Here is a 19,846-nt window from a genome sequence, read left to right as displayed (position 1 = left end):
TTGCAGGTCAATTGTGACTTTAATGGCGATTTGCCCTTTTTTATTGTTATGGCCTTTGAACTTAGGAGATAGGAAAATCTGTTTTCCGGACTTTTTTTTGTAATGCCTCAAGATACTGAGCTGAAATTTTGTGAGTAAATTTATCATGTTCTGTTACAGATCAAGTTTGACTTTCATGATGATTTACCCACAGAGTTATAGCACTTGAGCGTAGGAGATGCGAACATTTGTTTGGTTCTTCAACCTCTTCTTGGACTCTCTCGTAAACACACATTACATACACACAGACATCTATAAATTTACACATGCATATATTTATTACTTATCTCGCAATCACTATATACATTGGCAAGATATGATGACTAGATAAATCTCTATAGTATCGGTCACTGACCAAAAATATAGGTCACGTGATATAAGCCCGACTCGACTCGAGTATTTCAGACTAGATTTTTAATAAACATACTATTTAAGTAATTTGTTTAAACACAGTAATTGCAAATAACTTTTAGTTTTGTGATAACAGTACAAAACTTGTATATTTATGAATTGGAGTTTAGAAACGTTTTTTGAATGTGACAGAATGTATATAACGTCTTATAAAGAATGTCATCATGTATCGTGTATGACGTTATACGACAAAAGTCTTGCTAGGTTGATGATACTCGGTTTACGCACACAAGAAATGGAATAAATAATGGTTTTCCGACTATTTCTGTAGGATAGCTGGATAAACGAAATAACTCCTTACTGTCTTAAGATATCGGCTTTATCTTGTTCAGGTGGAATGGCGAATGCAGCTCGCCATCTAACCTTCGCAGGATAAAGCCGATATCTTAAGACAGTAGCCAGTTATTCCCTATATATGTACATGTCTCTTAGTCAATCAATTAATGCGAAAAAGAAAGTGATCAAGCCACCAACAACTGCAACATAATGTATCCCTTCACCATTCAACCAAGAAAAGCCCACAATTAAACACAGAAATTCACGAAAATCAGAACAGTGGAATCATGCCTAATTTAAATAAATCCAATATGTATGCCACGACATTAGAAATGATGCAAATATTAACAAACCCTTTCTTGTCTCACAAATTGTCTCACGCCGTTACTGAGACTTGTTCGCAGGTCACAACGATAACCTTTCGGCAACCAACATTCTCGAAGACAATGTTTAGTAAACCGATAATATGCGTGGAAGCCTGGGGTCTACACACCAAGCGACCCACCCCTTAACGTACATGGACAAACCTGTCACTGGCAAGTATTACTTGTATAGATGCATGGATATCAGTATATTACATCCATGTTGGGATTAACTAGCACGTGCATGTCATGCTTTCGAAGTGGTTGGTGTTCGATGATTAATTTAGTGTTTAAATGCAAATTAACAAGTTGCGACTACTGTTTTTGCTTTCAGTGGTGGATTTAGTGCAGTTTTCAACGTCATGGTATAATTGCTTTTATCGTAAAGAAAACAAACATGTGGTTAACGACTTCATATCATATTTTGAACTACAATTATTTGGTGTCTAAAATGATTTTTTCGACTTTTGATCGAGTGCCAGACAGAAAAAGAAAAAAAGCAGTGGAGAAATAGCGAGAGAGAGAGAGAGAGAGAGAGAGAGAGAGAGAGAGAGAGAGAGAGAGAGAGAGAGAGAGAGAGAGAGAGAGAGAGAGAGAGAGAGAGAGAGAGACAATGCCCTTGATGTAGTCTCGATAAAACAATTACAAATTATGAAAACATTTGACAAACTCATGATTTATGAAAAATACAAATACTTTTTATTTGCATTAATAAAATAACACGGAAGATTATTAAGTCTTTGTAAGAATATATAGCAGCATATGGCTATGTGTGACGTCTTGCGGCAGTAATGACGTCATGCAGTTCGTCCACTGTCTCTGTTCACCGGTAGACTGGTTCCCGTTGGTATTGGAACAACCAGGTTATAAAGCAGACATTTGTACTTTCGTTGATAGCCGGATGAGACAATAGCATGTTTGGGCGATGCTAGAAGAACTCTTCCATAAACCAAGCCCACATCCGAAACCGTAGCCACATCTGGAAAAACGACGGTGGCTGTGGTGTAGGTGTAGGTGTAGGTGGAGCTGGTTTGGGTGGAGCTGGTGTGGGTGGAGCTGGTGTTACTGGAATATACAACGAACCCAATGAGTACATATTAATCTCAGGTACAAAGCCTAAAATTCAACCTGTAATATATAGCAGTTCGTTCCACGATGGCCTTGCCAGCGGCTATAATAAATCGATCATCTAGAGTCAAAATAAAAGGATCGATTTTTTGTGCTATCATTCTTTTGAATGACCTTTGACCTCAAATCAAGCTTCTTTGAATGGTGATAGTAATTTCATGAAGTACTTTCTTTTTCAATACTTTTCAAGTGATTTTATCATATCACTGAAGTTGGTAAACATAAGAGTTAAATTCAATACCACAAAGTCATATTGCAGTAGAACATACTGTCTGCCCGTTGCAGAGTTGTTACCATCAGGTAAAATAAGCAACATTAGAACACAATGATTAATTAACCATCAGCTATTGAATACCACAAATTCATATTGTAAAATAAAGCAACGCTAAAACACATTGATTACTTAACCATCAGCTATTAAATACCACAAATTCATATTGTAAAATAAAGCAACGCTACAACACATTGATTACTTAACCATCAGCTATTGAATACCACAAATTCATATTGTAAAATAAAGCAACGCTAAAACACATTGATTACTTAACCATCAGTTATTGAATACCACAAATTCATATTGTAAAATAAAGCAACGCTACAACACATTGATTACTGAATCATCAGCTATTGAATACCACAAATTCATTCCGTAAAACAAAGCAACGCTAAAACACATTGATTACTTAATCATCAGCTATTGAATACCACAAATTCCTACTGTAAAACAAAGCAACGCTAAAACACATTGATTAATTAATCCTCAGCTATTGAATACTACAAATTCGTACTGTAAAATAAAGCAACGCTAGAACAGATTGATTAATTAATCCTCAGTTATTGGATGCCAAACATTTGATGATTCTGACACCTACGTTTCTGATAAGCCCTCTACATTTTCTCATTATACACTTTCCCACATAACAGTACATACCTCGACTCTTGATATACCAGACGTACACCAATGGTTGGAATGGGAAATGGGTCAGCCGAGAGTATTCGAACCTAGGACCCATGCACTCAAGGCGAGCTCTACCGACTGAGTTAAGATTCCAACCTTTCTACTAAGATGACACAGTGTTTGTTAGTTTAGTGCTGGGACAAAGCCCAGTTGTAAAGCGCTCGCTTGATACGCGGTCGGTCTGGGATCGATCAACGTCTGCTTTTGTTTAATGACACCACTAGAGTACATTCATTAATTTGGTAATTCTGACTTATAGTCAACAGAGGAAATCCGTTACATTTTCCCAAATGCAGCAAAGAATTTTTTAGATGCATTTTCCCACAGACAGGAAAGCATATACCACGGCTTTTGACCAGATGTGGTACACTGGTTGGAAAGATAAAAATAGTTGAAGGGGTCCACTGAGGTGATTCAATCCTGCGACGCAAGCACCTCAGGTGAGCGCTCAACCGACTGAGCTAAATATTGTCCCTCAAAAGCCCTGGTATGTGCTATCCTGTTTGTGGGATGGTGCATATAAAAGATCCCTTGCTACTAATGGAAAAATGTAGCGAGTTTCCTCTCTAAGACTATATGTCAAAATGACCAAATGTGAAACAGCCGATGATCAATAAATCAATGTGGGTGCCGTTAAACAAAGCATTTTTCTTTTTCAGTGTTAACAGGCTGGTAGGTACTGGGTTCGGATCCCAGTCGAGGCATGGGATTTTTAATCCAGATACCGACTCCAAACCCTGAGTGAGTGCTCCGCAAGGCTCAATGGGTAGGTGTAAACCACTTGCACCGACCAGTGATCCATAACTGGTTCAACAAAGGCCATGGTTTGTGCTATCCTGCCTGTGGGAAGCGCAAATAAAAGATCCCTTGCTGCCTGTCGTAAAAAGAGTAGCCTATGTGGCGACAGCGGGTTTCCTCTAAAAACAGTGTCAGAATGACCATATGTTTGACGTCCAATAGCCGATGATAAGATAAAAAATCAATGTGCTCTAGTGGCGTCGTTAAATAAAACAAACTTTACTTTTACTTTTTTCAGTGTTATTTTACATAATACCTGGATATTGCCCGTGGTTAGGTGACGCGAGAAGAAAAGCAACGAACAGGACAGCCGGCATCATCTGTCAAAAACAATATGTAAAAATACTCATCATGTTAGACCAGTTGATTTATGTAAATATGTAAACAAAATAGTTTATGTTACACAAGTTAATCTACGGAGATATGTAAAGCAAATACCATCGTTATGCAAATTAATTTAATTAAATATGTATATGTTAGATCATTTTATTTAAGAAGATATGTCAAACATGTAAAACATGCTATATCATTTTATTTATGTAGATAATACACAGTATGTGGAAAAACAAACCCCACTCAAGTAGGACCAGTTTATCTGTAAAAACAAGTAAAGACGTCATCTTAGACCAATTGTTTTTGTTTTTTTAAATAAGTAAAAACAATCATTGTATTAGACCAAGTAAGCTGTGGAAATATTGTACAAAAGGCAAATTATATATTAGATCAGTTACTCTGGAGCAATATGTAAAAAGACAGAACAGTTTATCATGTTAGACAGATTGTGTGTAGAGATGGAACAAATACATCGTTGTTTGTTTATCTGTGAAGAAACGTTTTACATGCACCCCCCCCCCCCCCCCTTAAAAACAAAACAAAAACAAAACAAACATAACAACAACAACAACAAGACAATAACAAACAAACAAACAAACAAAAACATTATAGATAAATTTTATGTGTGAACATAAGCACCCGTGAGATAAATTTTATGTGTGGACACATGTAAAATTATATCATGTTAAATCAGTAGAAACCGTTTTATAGATACACATCACACACACGAGAGAGAGAGAGAGAGAGAGAGAGAGAGAGAGAGAGAGAGAGAGAGAGAGAGAGAGAGAGAGAGAGAGAGAGAGAGAGAGAGAGAGAGAGAGACGGAGACGGAGATGGAGCCAGAGGGAGGTGTTAACCAGAGACTAAGAGAGCGACAGAAACACAGACAGACAGACTTAAAGAGATACAGAGACCCATAAGTTTAAATCGTCGTATAGAAAATAAACAAAATCTCAGCACTCGTACAATATATATCCAGCTGAGTGTTTGATATAACAATAAAGTCTATTTTACAGACACCACCAGAGCACCACTTAACACATCGATTAACTAGCCAGTGGAAGGAAATGGTTTATTTAACGACGCACTCAACACATTTTATTTACGGTTACATGGCGTCGGACATATGGTTAAGGACCACACAGATATTGAGGGAGGAAATTCGCTGTCGCCACTTCAAGGGCTAATCTTTTCGATTAGCAGCAATGGATCTTTTTTATGCACCATCCCACAGACAGGGTAGTACATACCACGGTCTTTGATACACCAGTCGTGGTGCACTGGCTGAAGCGAGAAATAGCCCAATGGGCCCACCGACGGGGATCAAACGAGCGCTTTACCACTGGGCAACGTCCCACCTCGAACTAGTCGGTGATGGGATCTAGCTCAGTCGGTAGATCGCTAGCCTGAGGTACTTGCGTCGCAGGATCAAACCACCTCAATGGACGCATTCACTGATTGAGGTTTCCCCTGTACCAACCAGTGTGTCACGTCCGGTATATCAAAGGTCGTGGTATGTGCTGTCCTGTCTGTGGGAAAGTGTATATAAAATATGATATACTAATTGTTGGAGACGACTTGGGACTGTACAATCCTCCAAACCAAGACCTTTAGGCGTACATTCTACCGATTGAAGTAGACCCTTAATAACAGTATGAATGGATACTTACCTATAATAGTTTCACCACGACTGGTATTTCAAAGTCTGTGGTATGTGTTATCCTATCTGTGGGACGGTGCATATAAAATATCCCTTGGTGCTAATCGAAAAGAGGAGCCCATGAAGTGGCGACAGCGGGTTTCCTCTCTACATCTGTGCGGTCCTTAACCATATGTCTGACGCCATATATCCCGTAAATAACATGTGTTGAGTGCGTCGTTAAATAAAACATTTCCGTCCTTTCTTCTAATATTTTAAAAGAGATAAACTACTTACCATCATTGTGTTGTAGTTAGATGGATTAATATCGGAACTGTGTACTTTCAGGCTTTTAAAACCTCTATTAATTTGGCAACACAATAAATTATGGACAGGTATGTTTACGAAACCTTTCATAACTGTTTGTGTGCACTTTGGGTTTTTTCTTCAACGAAAATTGCATATAATGTATTATTGTAATATTTTAGTAAGACGTTGAACAGGTTTTTCAGGTGTGCATCTACCAACCTGTTGACATTACGTATTTAACGTTTGTTTATGTACACTTTTTTCCAGGTAAACATTCCGTGTGTGATGCGCTGATTTATGTCACTTGGATTTCGTAACTACAACAGGATATTGTTGAAAAACTAACCTATTATTAGCTGCACTTTTTAAGATGTTATCGACTAACAGAGACTTTTTAACGATGGTAATTACATATCAGATATATTTTTTATGCATAAAATATTAGTGGCTGTATATTAAACATGTTTCTGATCGTTCTAATATTTGTACTAGGTTAAATTTCCTTTTATTTCAAAAACATTTTTTTTTTTCATACGTACGAAATTATTTGAAGACAAAATCCAGTTTGGGCTTCTTAGAGATATTAAGACGACCAGAAGCACATTGAATATACAGACACTGATATTCTAAACAAGAAAATATGTTTAATATGTAAGTTTAATCGTAGAAATATTTTATTAGTCGGAACCATATTACAACGGAGCAAACTCGGGAATGGTCCCTTTAATATCCAACGAAAAGTAAAGAAGTAGGTAATATTTTATGGAGATTTAAATTATTACGAATCTCACAATGTTACTTCAAACAGTTAAACTGTAAAGTCGATCTGCTATAGCATAACACCTTGTATAACATCAAGTATGTATCAAATTATTGCATACGCATAGTATTTGAACCTGTACATAAATATCACTGGAATATTAAGACGTCCACCCCCATTTTAGTCAATTATAGAGACTATAGGTTTATTATGTAAATTTGTGTTCGGCGACCACAATATCAAACAGAGAAAACCATAAATTGAAAGTCGTGTAACTGTAACAACCGAATCCAAGCGGTATTTATATTATAGCTGTGATATGCAAAAAAAAGACAAAACCACACAACCACAATATAGCACACGTGTGCCACTATTGAAATACAAATTCTTTTAAATTCAGTTTCTTCTTCTCTCTATCTCTATATTTTCTTCACTGCTTTTCTCTATCTCTGTATCTGTATGTCTGCATGTCAGTATCTCTGCGTGTGTCATTGTATCTCCGGGGCGGGATGTAGCCCAGTGGTAAAGCGCTCGCTTGATGTGTGGTTTGTCTGGGATAGATTCTCGCATTGGGCTATTTTTACTTCCAGACTGGTATATCAAAGCCATGTATATAAAAATTAACAAATGTTTTACATCCAATAGCCGATGATTAATAAATCAATGTACTTTACTTGAGTCGTTAAACAAAACAAACTCTCTCACACTCTCTCTCTCTCTCTCTCTCTCTCTCTCTCTCTCTCTCTCTCTCTCTCTCTCTCTCTCTCTCTCTCTCTCTCTCTCTCTCTCTCTCTCTCTCTCAAACACACTAATGAACTTCGATATAAACCCATATGTTGTTGGTTTGTTATGCCTTGTTTCGCTGTTTTGCCATATCAAGCAATGTACATGCTTAGATAATAAAATAGGCCATCGCAATATGTACGTGCAATAAGTGATACAAACAATTTTATTTTTGTAATTGTTTTAACGTAAATTAATCTATCTGTGGCAAATCACAAATACATATATACATATCAAGAACGAATGCAACGTTTTATACAAATCTTAAATGTTTGTATCATATTCGATAAATATGTACAAGTCGTGTGGTGATTATTCCTTTGAAGTCGTTTGTGGTCGATTACCTGCCATCCAGAACTCGTCAGCTGTACAATGCTGGTATGTAATAAAAGTGTTTTTAGTCTGGTAAGTCGGGGACGAGAGCCAACACTGGCGGCCGTCGTGATGGGGTTTGGTCAGTAAGTAGATTGTTGTGGTCTACACAGATCGTGATGTTTACACACAAAACTCCCAATTAATTAATTACATGCTCGACATTGGACGCAGGACGGTTCTATACAACATTACAGGATGGAGACCTGTTACAATACTCCCACACCCAGATATGCAAGAATACACATACCGGCCTAGATGCTGTAGTGATTAAGCGTTCGGGTTTAAGGCTGGTAGGTACCCGGTTCGTATCCTGGCTCCCACACAGAGCGATTTTAACGACTCAGTAAGTAGGTGTAAGGCCACTACACCGACTTCTCTCTCATTAACCCACTATTCTGGACAGGGAGCTCAGATAGCTGATTATGTTTGCCCAGGACAGCGTGCTCCAACCATCATTAGATATCAGCAGGAAAATTAGTATAAACAAACAAACAACACAGCCCTCTGCATTGCGAATGTTTTTTATTTTGTTTTGGTTTGTTTGGAGTTTTTCATTTGGTGACTTAAACATTTCATACTATCTATATATATAAAAATACAAATAGGTACCATCTGGCTCCTAGATAGAACAGTTAATGTGAACAACACACAAACACTATTTAAATGTGATTTTCGCTACTCACGAAAACATATATGCAACCACATACAAACACTATGTGTTATATTCACGATCCACGAAAAATGTAATATACAACAACTTGCAAACACTACTTACATGTAATATTTATTACATATGAAACAGGTCATACAACAAGCCTAAAACCAGTAGAGTTATTTTACACACAAGCGATATTTAGTTTGGAACAACCCTCATAAAAGTGTACCATTAATGTTTCTAATATAACCTTGACCGTTTAGGTTGTGTATGAAACATGTTTCAACTTAGACGAATAATATGACTAAAACAACCTGTAATGCTACATATTTAGCATAAAATAAAGGTTAAGGTATCCAAATGATAGAACGATTGGATGTGCATGTTTACAGTGTGTCTTCTGATTTAAATAAAAGCATTTCCATGCGCCGTGAACAACGAACAAAGAAAAACTGTCAAGGTAAGTGGTTCAGCTTAATTCTTTAACATGTCAGTGATAAAAACTGGAGAAATTATCAAACTTACAAATTATATCATGTTCCACTGACGCTTGATTAATGAATGCAATGTCATATCATGAATCTTTGCAATTTTACGACAAAAGATTTTGTTAGTAAGTTACTCTTTTGAGAGATTCGTAAAGCTTACTTTTGAGGCAATCATTAATTTAATTGCATGAGTCTGTCTATTCGTCTACGGTTCTCTCTCTCTCTCTCTCTCTCTCCTCTCTCTCTCTCTCTCTCTCTCTCTCTTCTCTCTCTCTCTCTCTCTCCTCTCTCTCTCTCTCTCTCTCTCTCTCTCTATCTCTATATCTCTATATCTGATCTCTCTCTCTATATATTATCTATATATATATATATATATATATATATATATATATCCAACTCTTTATCCATCTGTCAGAATGTCTGTCTTTCCATGTATTAATATGTATAGACTGTCCAGCATAGTAACACATAATATGAAATGTGCATTTTTAAAATACTAAAACACAACTTTTGTTTCTTGGTACCAGTGGCCATATGTCAAAAGTGTGTATTATATTTTTAAATATTTTCCCCTGTTTTACAAACACTATACTCTTAAATATATTTTGTATAATTACCCAACGATGACATGTTTTACAAACACTATACTCGTAAACATATTTTGTATAATTACCCAACGATGACATGTTTTACAAACACTATACTCGTAAACATATTTTGTATAATTACCTAAAGATGACATGTTTTACAAACACTATACTCGTAAACATATTTTGTATAATTACCCAACGATAACATGTTTTACAAACACTATACTCATAAACATATTTTGTATAATTACCTAAACATGTTTTACAAACACTATACTCATAAATATATTTTGTATAATTACCTAAAGATGAAAGTCAGACACAAAATCAAAATATGTTGACATTTAACTATTTGTATGTTAAACCTTAAGATATACATGTACTAAGTAATAATGAAACAGGCCACATGTCAAACGAACCTATATATTCTGCATTGCTTTACATTTTTTACAAACAAAAATAAAAGAATAAAAATGCCAGTATTCCGCGTTTTAAAGTGTGGAAAATGAACTTAGTCACGATTGCTGATTTATATTGCTAGGTTGACCAATGGATTATGTGAATGATTATAGGTAGTATATCAACAGTATCCAAGAAATAAACCAAAAGTAGTATATAGTTACTTACTAATACATAAGTATTCTTAATTGTTATAATATATTTATGCTATGCTAAAAGTTACACTGGATATATTAATGTTAGAATACATGTTTAATCTGCGTGCAACTCAATCAACGTATTGCTTCTAGTCACTGTATATATTCTGTATGTACTTTTTAAAATTAATTTGCTTGTGACTATTTGTCCTCTGTTTAATTTGTCTCTGAATAGGTAGCGTAGTACATATTGTAAACTGTTTGTTCTTGTTTTGTTTCAGACTATATTAGGATATATATTTATGCTGTGCTAGAATTTATACTGGATACATTAATGCTAGAATACATGTTTTGTAAAACAGAATAATTTGCGTGCACCAGAATCAATACATTGCTTCTAGTTACTGTATATATTATGTATGTAATTTTTGAACATAAATTTGATATGGATTAATTTCTCTTTTCTGTTTACTCTGCATCTGTATAGGTAGAGTAGTGCATATCGTAAACTGTTTGTTCTTAGTTTGTTTCAGACCGGTTCATCTAGTCGAGCCATGATGAGATTTGTGTTTTGCATCGCCGTCTTAGCGGCTGTAGTTCAAATCTCACAAAGTGCATGTAAGTTTCAAATAAAAATTATCACATTTCAAAGTATTTTATTTGTATAAGTAAACACGAGTACAAATATTTTAAAATTTGGTCACACTGGTGTTATTGAAGTGAACATACCCAACTGTAAATTGTTAAGTTGATGTAAAGTGTTTGATTAATAACACGTACAATTACGAGGAACGCCCCTCCCCTCTCCCAATGTAATTTTACCTCTACGTATATATATATATATATATATATATATATATATATATATATATATATATATATATATATATATATATATATATATATAATATGTCCCAATATCCTTTTTTAAAAGTGTATAGATCCCAGACACAAATATGGTAGTGACAGAGTTGGGCACTAATCTAGTATTAACACGTGGCAGAAGTGACGTCTCCATTACCCAGTGGTAAAGCGCTCGCTTGATGCGCGGTCGGTCTAGGATCGATACCCATTGGTGGGCTCATTAGGCTATTTCTCTTTTAGCCAGTGCAATGCGACTGGTATATCAAAAGCCGTCGTATGGTACATATAAAAGATCCCTTGCTACTAAAGGAAAAATGTAGCGGGTTTTCTCTCTAAGACTATAAGTAAAAAATACCAAATATTTGACATCAATAGCCGATTAATAAATCAGTGTGCTCTAGTGGTGTAGTCAAACTTTAGCGATACATTTCGTTGTTTCGTTATGTTCTGCATTAATTTGTGAAATGTCAGAACACTCAGTTCAAATCGTAATATTTCCTTATTCCATACTTCCGGTAATAAGATTTAAGCAAAACAACTGAATACAAAAACACGGTACCTTAGAATTAAGTAACTGGTAATTAATGTATCTTTATTATTTAAAAAGAAAATACGGCGTTTATATCGAATATTGTCATTTGTGCATCTCATATGACGTCCAACATGTTGATAATCGTGGATGACTGAACGAGAGAGAGGAAACCAGCTATAGTCACACAAACGTCCCCTATTCATAAAGCAACAAGAAACCTTTTATATGCATTTTCCCATAGAAACGATATTCGATACCACGGCCTTTGGTGTACCAGCCATGCAGAAAGGTTTGGACTGGATAAACATTCACTGCACCTCATTGGAGCGCCCTACCACTCGGCTATATCCTGCGAAAATTGCGTCATAGAACATTGATAATTGTGTGTGAAGTATCCACATTTAACAAACACTAACAACTTTGAAGACAGACATGAGTTCCATCACTTTCAAGCGTAACAACAGTATCACTGTTAGGAACAAAAACAACAGTACATCATTAATATCGTCTTCTTTAGTAATATTATGATGATGACATCATCATTATCATCATAATCATTGTCGTCTTATTTTTCTTCTAATATATATATATATTTAATCATCATTATCATCATCATCGTCGTCGTCGTCGTCATCACTATAATCATATCATAATTTTGGTATTATTATCAGTAGTAGTAGTATTAACATTTTTTTTACCTTTGTATTTTTCAGTAGGAGGACCTCTTGGTATGGCACTATTTGGACAACCAAACCCCTTGATGTTAGGTCAGTATCCACCACATGGGGTGGTAAGTGGGGGACAGGGACAAGGTCGCACACCGGGAGGACAAGGTCCCATACAAGGAGGACAAGGTCCCATACAAGGAGGACAAGGCCCCATACAAGGAGGACAAGGTCCCATACAAGGAGGACAAGGCCCCATACAGGGAGGACTGTGGCAGCGACCGAACAGAAACTGGTATTCGCGGCTCATGTACTGGCGAATGATGGACAGCATGTTTGATATCTGGTAATCTCAAGCCACAGTTCACGTTTTCTTGCCCGCAGTATGAAAAGAAAAAAAACCCAGACCAGCACCTGGCAGTGTACGACTCGGGAGAACGCTATATAATCACGCTTGGAAGTTCTGTGTGCGTGATATTATAGCCTAGTGTTTATTTGTACTCGTAAATATTTATTAAATACATGTATATAACATTTACGCATATTTAGTATATTAAATGTACTCTCAAAAATAAGCTTTGAAAACTATCAAATTAATATTGTAAACATTAATCAACTTTAAAATTGTCGTATAGTTATTTACATATGGCTTCAATTCATACTTTTATATGGAGTATACTCTCAAAATGAAGACCTGAAATATAATTGATATTTTAAACATTAATAAACTTAAATACAATAATCTGTGTGCTTGGAATAGCTTAGTGTTTCTTTACACTCGCATACTGTGTGACTAGTATATTGCTTTATATATATATATATATATATATATATATATATATATATATATATATATATATATATATATATGCATGCATATTTTTACATTAAATGTACTCCTAAACTGAAGATTTGTAATTCTTAAGTAAACCTAATATTTTAAACATCAATAAACGTAAAGTGGAATTAGAATGCATTCTTTGGTAATTTTAGAATAATTATATATATATATATATATATATATATATATATATATATATATATATATATACTTACCGATATGCACGTGTAACTTGCATTGTTATTTAGCACTCGGTGTTAGCTTACATTGGCAAAGTAGCGAACACAATTAGTGAGATTCTTTCACCTTTGAATTGCTATGACTGAATTAGTATCATTTGTGATCTATTAGGTTAGATACAGCCTTTCCATCAAGTCCGGTGAGTGGAAATAAACAAAAACGAAAACGTTATACAGTAGACTTTAAATTTAAAGTTACTTCTTTAACAGATGTACATGTGGGTAGTCTGTCATATCTGCCGTACGCAGTTACATTCCTAGAATACTCTTAAATAATTTTACTGTGTTTTCTGTTCAAACAGTCTAGAGTTTCTGAGCGGTGGCGTTTATCTTGGAGATAAAAAACATACACCGCCATAAACGTATTCGTAAGTGAAGAAATAAGTATTATTTTCAAGCAGATACTATTCAATTTCAGTTGGACAATATAGTAGATTTGTACATATATATGTTATATCAAATTTAATGGCAATAAACAGTTTATACAGCTGATAATAGTGTTTTGTTTTTATATGTATTATTAGTATGAACATGTTTCTTAAAGGGACATTCCTGAGTTTGCTGCAATTTTTAAGATGTTATCGACTAATAAAATGTTTCTACGATTAAACTTACATATTAAATATATTTTCTTGTTTAAAATTTTAGTGGCTGTATATTAAACGTATTTCTGATCGTTCTAATATTTGTACTAGTTTAATTTTCATTTTATTTCCTAAAAAAAAAAATGTACGTACGAAATTATTTGGAAACAAATATTAAGACGACCAGAAACGCACTAAATATACAAGAAAATATATTTAATATACAAGTTTAATCGTCGAAATATTTTATTAGTCGGAAACATCTTACAATGCAGCAAACTTAGGCAAGTCTCTTTAAAATGCTGGATATGAATATTATTCCGGCTGGGCATACGTTTATTATATTAGTGTTATATTTATACACGAATCGTTTTACAAAGACCACCTACGAATTTACAGAAGATGGTAGTCTGTCATATTTGCCGTACACAGTTCCATTCCTAGAATACTCTTAAAGTTTTTTACAGTGTTTTCTGTTCAAACAGTTTAGAGTTTCTGAGCTGAATAAGCTGATTATAGATTAATATCCATGTATTCAGAGCTCAAGAAAGTAAATCTGTAGATGAGACTAAAGTTCGATTCAAAATTGTACCCAACTACCGATGGGGTATTTATTTGTTGCAAAGAGCGGTCGGTGAGGATATAGGTAAATAACCATCTTCCACGAATCTGGACAATTCATAAAGACCAAGAAAGAATCCAGACCAAAGTATACTGAGAAAGACAGATGTGATATGCTGGGCTCTCTCATTATCATATTTGGGGATAGGACATGTAGACAGAAAATGGAAATTGTGCTCCACTACTCGCCGATTTGTTTCTCTATGTAAATGAATAAGAATTTCAAAACAAAGGAATCCGGCTGAAACTATTAACTTTACTTTCCGCTACATTGATGATCTTATACCATTCAATGATAGAAGGATTATGGATTACCTTCCTTTGATTTACCCACAAGAGTTAGAAATAAAGAAACATCTGAAGGTATTAAATCAGTGTCTTACCTCGATCTATGCATAGAGATTCAAAGCGACATTGGTCTCCAGACTGAGATGTATGACAAAAGGGATGACTTCAGTTTTCTAGTTGTAAATTTTCTCTTTGTGTCGAGCAGTATAACTTCTGCTTCGGCTTTTAGGGGTCTGCATATGGCAACTTCTGAGGAACTTTAGGGGACTTGTGTGGACTTCAAATGATGCCATATCATTCTGGCACAGAAGATGTTCCATCGGGGTTATCATGTCAATGGGCTCCTGGGGGTGGGGCCGTTCAGAGGGTTTGTGGTGGTCATTTGGAGGCTATATCTACTAAATACGATAAATCACAGACTAAAATCATGGCTGATGCTGTTACATATTTTGAACCTGTGCATACCCTTTTCGTCTCTTTGGTGAAAATAATGTTTTCACATTTTAAACATACTTTACTACTCACACAATCACTACATCTGGTATATATAATCATAATTGACAGGTACTGTATTTTTATCTCTAAAAGGTAATTTTAAATACAAACAACTGACAACAAAGTTTAAAGTTTTTAAATGTTATGTCAGTTGCTTGTATTTAAAATTAAAGTTGTTTGGTTAACGACACTACTAGAGCACATTGATTTATTAATCATCGGCTATTGGATGTCAAACATTTGGTAATGTTGAAATATGGTTTTAGAGAGGAAACCCACTACATTTTTCCATTACTGGCAAGGGGTCTTTTATATGCACCCTCCCACAGACAGGATATCACATACCACGGTCTTTGATATATCAGTCGTGGTGCACTGGTTGAATCGAGCAATATCACAATTTGCCATCGATGGGGATCGACCCCAGGCCGACCGCGCATCAGGTGAGCGCTTTACCACTGGGCTACGTCCCGCCCTTGTTCGTATTTAGCCACACGTCATCATAATGCTAATACAGCTTTCTGGTTATCATTCTGTTGTTTTAAATAATCACAAGCAGAAACATGGTTCGGTATAATTTTGATCAGGACTTTTTATACTTAACTGGTGTGAGTGAGAGACCTCCGAGCATCCTTTGACACATTTGAACACAATCAGGGAAATTAATAGTTAAAAAACCCCATTTCATTTAATAATTGTTTGGTGCGACTGGAAGAAATGTTATTTCACCACCGAAAACAAAAATTCAGCGAAACATATACCCATTTTTTTAACAGAGAAGTGTTTTAATCTAAAGAATGTTACACATAATAATTTCGAGTTTGTCCAAAGTGTGTAGTCCACCAAACAAACTCCTTTACAAAAGAAGAAGAAGAAGAACGTGAAATGGTAGACATAACACATTCTGGTTGTTCATCCTCGATTTAACCCCTTCTATTGTCAGTGTAATAATGTATGGCAGTCTCTACACTGTGTTGTGATTCCTGTTTATAAGAGACAGCAGAAATAATCAACTCATCTAAGGTAACACATACCTTTCTACTAGCAGTTTAATAACGGAAAATCAATAGATTAAACACTATCATCCAACCAACAATGTTATGATTCAATTAGCCAAATAAGTTTTGTGTTCTGCGGTATCACACAGTTTTAAGGACAAACCGAAAGGCATTGGCAACTTTTCAATACAAATATACATTAGGTCCGTTTCAGAAACCATTCATGACACCATCGTAGCATTAAACGCACAAGGAACTATCCAAAGGTGACATAACAACAATTGTATTGCTGCGAAAGAATTCTTCTGTAACGACTATTTGTTCTTCCTAAGATCAGAACGATACTGTGTTACAGAAAGATATAGATATTGGATTGCAAGTCTAACAGCGGTATCCATATTTATTACCCATATAGCTAAAACTATCTCGGTACATATCAAAATGATACTTCCCGCTAGAACGCCAAGTGGGACATAACACTTTGACGTTACTTGATGACATCATCAACTGGCGCACTAATACCTTACAGGAAGGTCAACCAAACGAGTTGAGTCATATAAAGTAAGATCGATTATGGGTAATAAGTAGGATATTACTACTGCCACTAAACTCGTGACAATTGAACCTTATTTCACTCGGGACATAAAGATGATATGAAATGGGTTATCATTTAATATCCTATAAATACGTATCCACGAATGACGTCTGAAGAATATGCATTGCTACACGGTACTTGGTAAAAACGTATTGAATTAATAAAAATAAGGAAAAACAATCTAAATTGGCGCGAATCCAAGAGAATGGTACTGGGAAATGCACTCTCCAAGACTGTGATGCAAATTCAAACATCCTGAGTTTAGTATATGTATTTATGTATTATATATATATTATGTATTTGTTGGTTTCTAGCGGGTAACATGCAATATTTTTTCAGCTTTTTGTGGGAGATTACTATAATAATAATAATAATAATAATAATAATAATAATATTCATAATAATACATAATAATAATACATAATTCATAATACATTAGTGTACTTTTGAATACAACAGGTGCCCTTTTTAAACGTTGCACCCCTTTCATGGTTACTCAAGGTCCCTATTTTAAAAGATTGCACCACCTCACTACAAACATATTACATTCGCTCCTACTAAAATAGGAATATAGAGTATTAATTTCAGTAATATGTTTGTAATAAATATTAAATGTCCCAAAAAATTTTAAAATTTGAAAACCCAGATAGAACAATTAGATATTATATATATAACATTTCACTTAAGCTTGTAACTTTGAAAGACAATCCAGTCGTCATGCTTTTTCAGTAAGTGGTTCTACATTCATATAGTGATTCGGCTGGACTAAATCGATTGCTAAAACAAATACACAATATTCTAATACAATTGTGATATACTGTTGTGTGGTATGGGTAGCGTGACGTAACGTGGCGTAACGTGAAGTGACGGAACGTAACGTGACGTGACGTGACCTGACATTGTGTGGTGTATGCTGGCCTATGATATACATTCGCACAAACCTAACTTAAGAATATTATTTTTTAAATTTTAAACGAAACGATCTGTAGCGAACGGTATTCTATAATCCGTATGCGTCAAAAGGGAACCGATGAATTGGCATACATGGAACTCTATAATTAATAACGCTAAAACCCATATCAAAACATATTCTTACGTTTTATAATCGCATTTTTTAAAAACAAATTTGAATGATTTTGTTTTAATCCCTTACTAATTATCACCACACTGCATAGGTTAAGTCTCCTTTTTTGATACAGGGATGAAGGCAGTTGATAGCAAAGCCAGATCAACAGTGCAATTCCACCTTTAGTATCAGTGTACTACAGTATCGATTACTGTGCCAGCCTTGACTGCTCCACCATTTTCTCCTCACCCATGTATTAAAATTCAAAATTAATCATTTTGATAAAATTATTATAATGTTTGGTTTGGTAAAAAATAATAATAATTAATATAAAATATTATATATACAGTATAAAAATGCAAACGAAATGTTAAAGGATTAACGCTGTGCATGACGTACTGCAACAGAAATTTGAAATGGAAAGGTACATTCTTTTAAAAACTTGTAAATACGATGGATTTAATAATGAATGGGCAACGTGGCAAACACTATTTTACTGAGACTTAAATATAATATAGACATGGAAACAGCTTGCTTAGAAATAAAATTCAGTCTACATTTTAGAACAAATATAAACTTTTAATTTAATCTCTTCCGTATATATTTCTGGTAGATATATGAACATGTATAATATATATGTGTATGCATTTATGTATGTGGGTATCTATGAATATACTGCGATATATGCGCAATTGTGCACGAAGTAACTCTGTTCCTTCTTTCGTTCCTTATTTCCGTTTTTTCTCTTTCTTTTCTTTTGTTTTTCTTTTTCTCTATCTTTCTTTTCAATTTAAGTCAGTGCCCTAGAGGAGTTTAAAGAATATTTCTTCATACTAGATATGTCTATGTTATTACCTGTATATGTTGTTACTAATATATATGCTATGTATTGTAGTGATTTAGTGCCCTAGAGGAGTTTAAAGACTATTTCTTCATACTAGATATGTCTATGTTATTACCTGTATATGTTGCTACTAATATCTATGCTATGTATTGTAGTGATTTAGTGCCCTAGAGGAGTTTAAAGAATATTTCTTCATACTAGATATGTCTATGTAATTACCTGTATATGTTGCTACTAATATATATGCTATGTATTGTAGTGATTTAGTGCCCTAGAGGAGTTTAAAGACTATTTCTTCATACTAGATATGTCTATGTTATTACCTGTATATGTTGCTACTAATATCTATGCTATGTATTGTAGTGATTTAGTGCCCTAGAGGAGTTTAAAGAATATTTCTTCATACTAGATATGTCTATGTAATTACCTGTATATGTTGCTACTAATATATATGCTATGTATTGTAGTGATTTAGGGCCCTAACCCTAACACTACGTATTCTTCTGGGACAATAAAACAAATCACAATAACTTATACAATTCGATGGTAATTTATTTGAAACAAAACTGTCTTACTGACAGACTGTTTTTTGTAAAAAAAAATAAAAAAAATAAAAAGATAATAATAATAAAATAAAATAAAAAATAATTTTAAAAATATGGGAGTTGGTATGAGTTTACAGGTTAATAATATATTTTCATGTTAGTTTTAACA

The 19,846-nt window shown here is 34.6% G+C and overlaps 2 protein-coding genes across 3 annotated transcripts; one reads left to right on the top strand and one right to left on the bottom strand.

The window, feature by feature from the left end:
- Positions 1-1,764: 1,764 nt before the first annotated feature.
- On the bottom strand, positions 1,765-6,387 carry LOC121381182. Of its 2 annotated transcripts, none has more exons than XM_041510363.1 (3): positions 6,242-6,387; positions 4,226-4,292; positions 1,765-2,136 (listed from the first exon to the last, which is right to left on the bottom strand). In XM_041510363.1, the coding sequence occupies exons 1-3, from the start codon at positions 6,359-6,361 to the stop codon at positions 1,886-1,888; spliced, it is 438 nt and encodes a 145-aa protein (XP_041366297.1). In that variant the 5' UTR covers positions 6,362-6,387; the 3' UTR covers positions 1,765-1,885. The 2 variants fall into 2 exon arrangements, with proteins under 2 accessions (XP_041366297.1, XP_041366298.1); XM_041510364.1 differs by having other exon boundaries at positions 1,765-2,153; positions 4,229-4,292.
- Positions 6,388-9,075: 2,688 nt separating this feature from the next.
- On the top strand, positions 9,076-14,133 carry LOC121381438 (translation initiation factor IF-2-like). Its single transcript, XM_041510752.1, has 3 exons — positions 9,076-9,286; positions 11,024-11,118; positions 12,610-14,133. The coding sequence occupies exons 2-3, from the start codon at positions 11,055-11,057 to the stop codon at positions 12,909-12,911; spliced, it is 366 nt and encodes a 121-aa protein (XP_041366686.1). The 5' UTR covers positions 9,076-9,286; positions 11,024-11,054; the 3' UTR covers positions 12,912-14,133.
- The last annotated feature ends 5,713 nt before the right edge of the window (positions 14,134-19,846 follow it).

The sequence above is a fragment of the Gigantopelta aegis genome, chromosome 9 (assembly GCF_016097555.1).
Source record: "Gigantopelta aegis isolate Gae_Host chromosome 9, Gae_host_genome, whole genome shotgun sequence".
In the NCBI taxonomy this organism is placed as follows: Eukaryota; Metazoa; Mollusca; class Gastropoda; order Neomphalida; family Peltospiridae; genus Gigantopelta; species Gigantopelta aegis.
Note: the sequence above shows the minus strand (reverse complement) of the source record. Positions and strands in the feature narration are given on the sequence as shown.

Bases quoted from the DNA above. Each gene is read 5' to 3' on its own strand.
- LOC121381438 (XM_041510752.1), top strand. From the start codon at position 11,055: ATGATGAGATTTGTGTTTTGCATCGCCGTCTTAGCGGCTGTAGTTCAA. The intron at 11,119-12,609 runs GTAAGTTTCAAA...TGTATTTTTCAG, and splicing joins TCAAATCTCACAAAGTGCAT to TAGGAGGACCTCTTGGTATG.
- LOC121381182 (XM_041510363.1), bottom strand. From the start codon at position 6,361: ATGAAAGGTTTCGTAAACATACCTGTCCATAATTTATTGTGTTGCCAA. The intron at 4,293-6,241 runs GTAAGTAGTTTA...TGTTTTTGACAG, and splicing joins CTAACTACAACACAATGATG to ATGATGCCGGCTGTCCTGTT. The intron at 2,137-4,225 runs TTATGTAAAATA...CCAGCTCCACCC, and splicing joins CCACGGGCAATATCCAGGTA to ACACCAGCTCCACCCAAACC.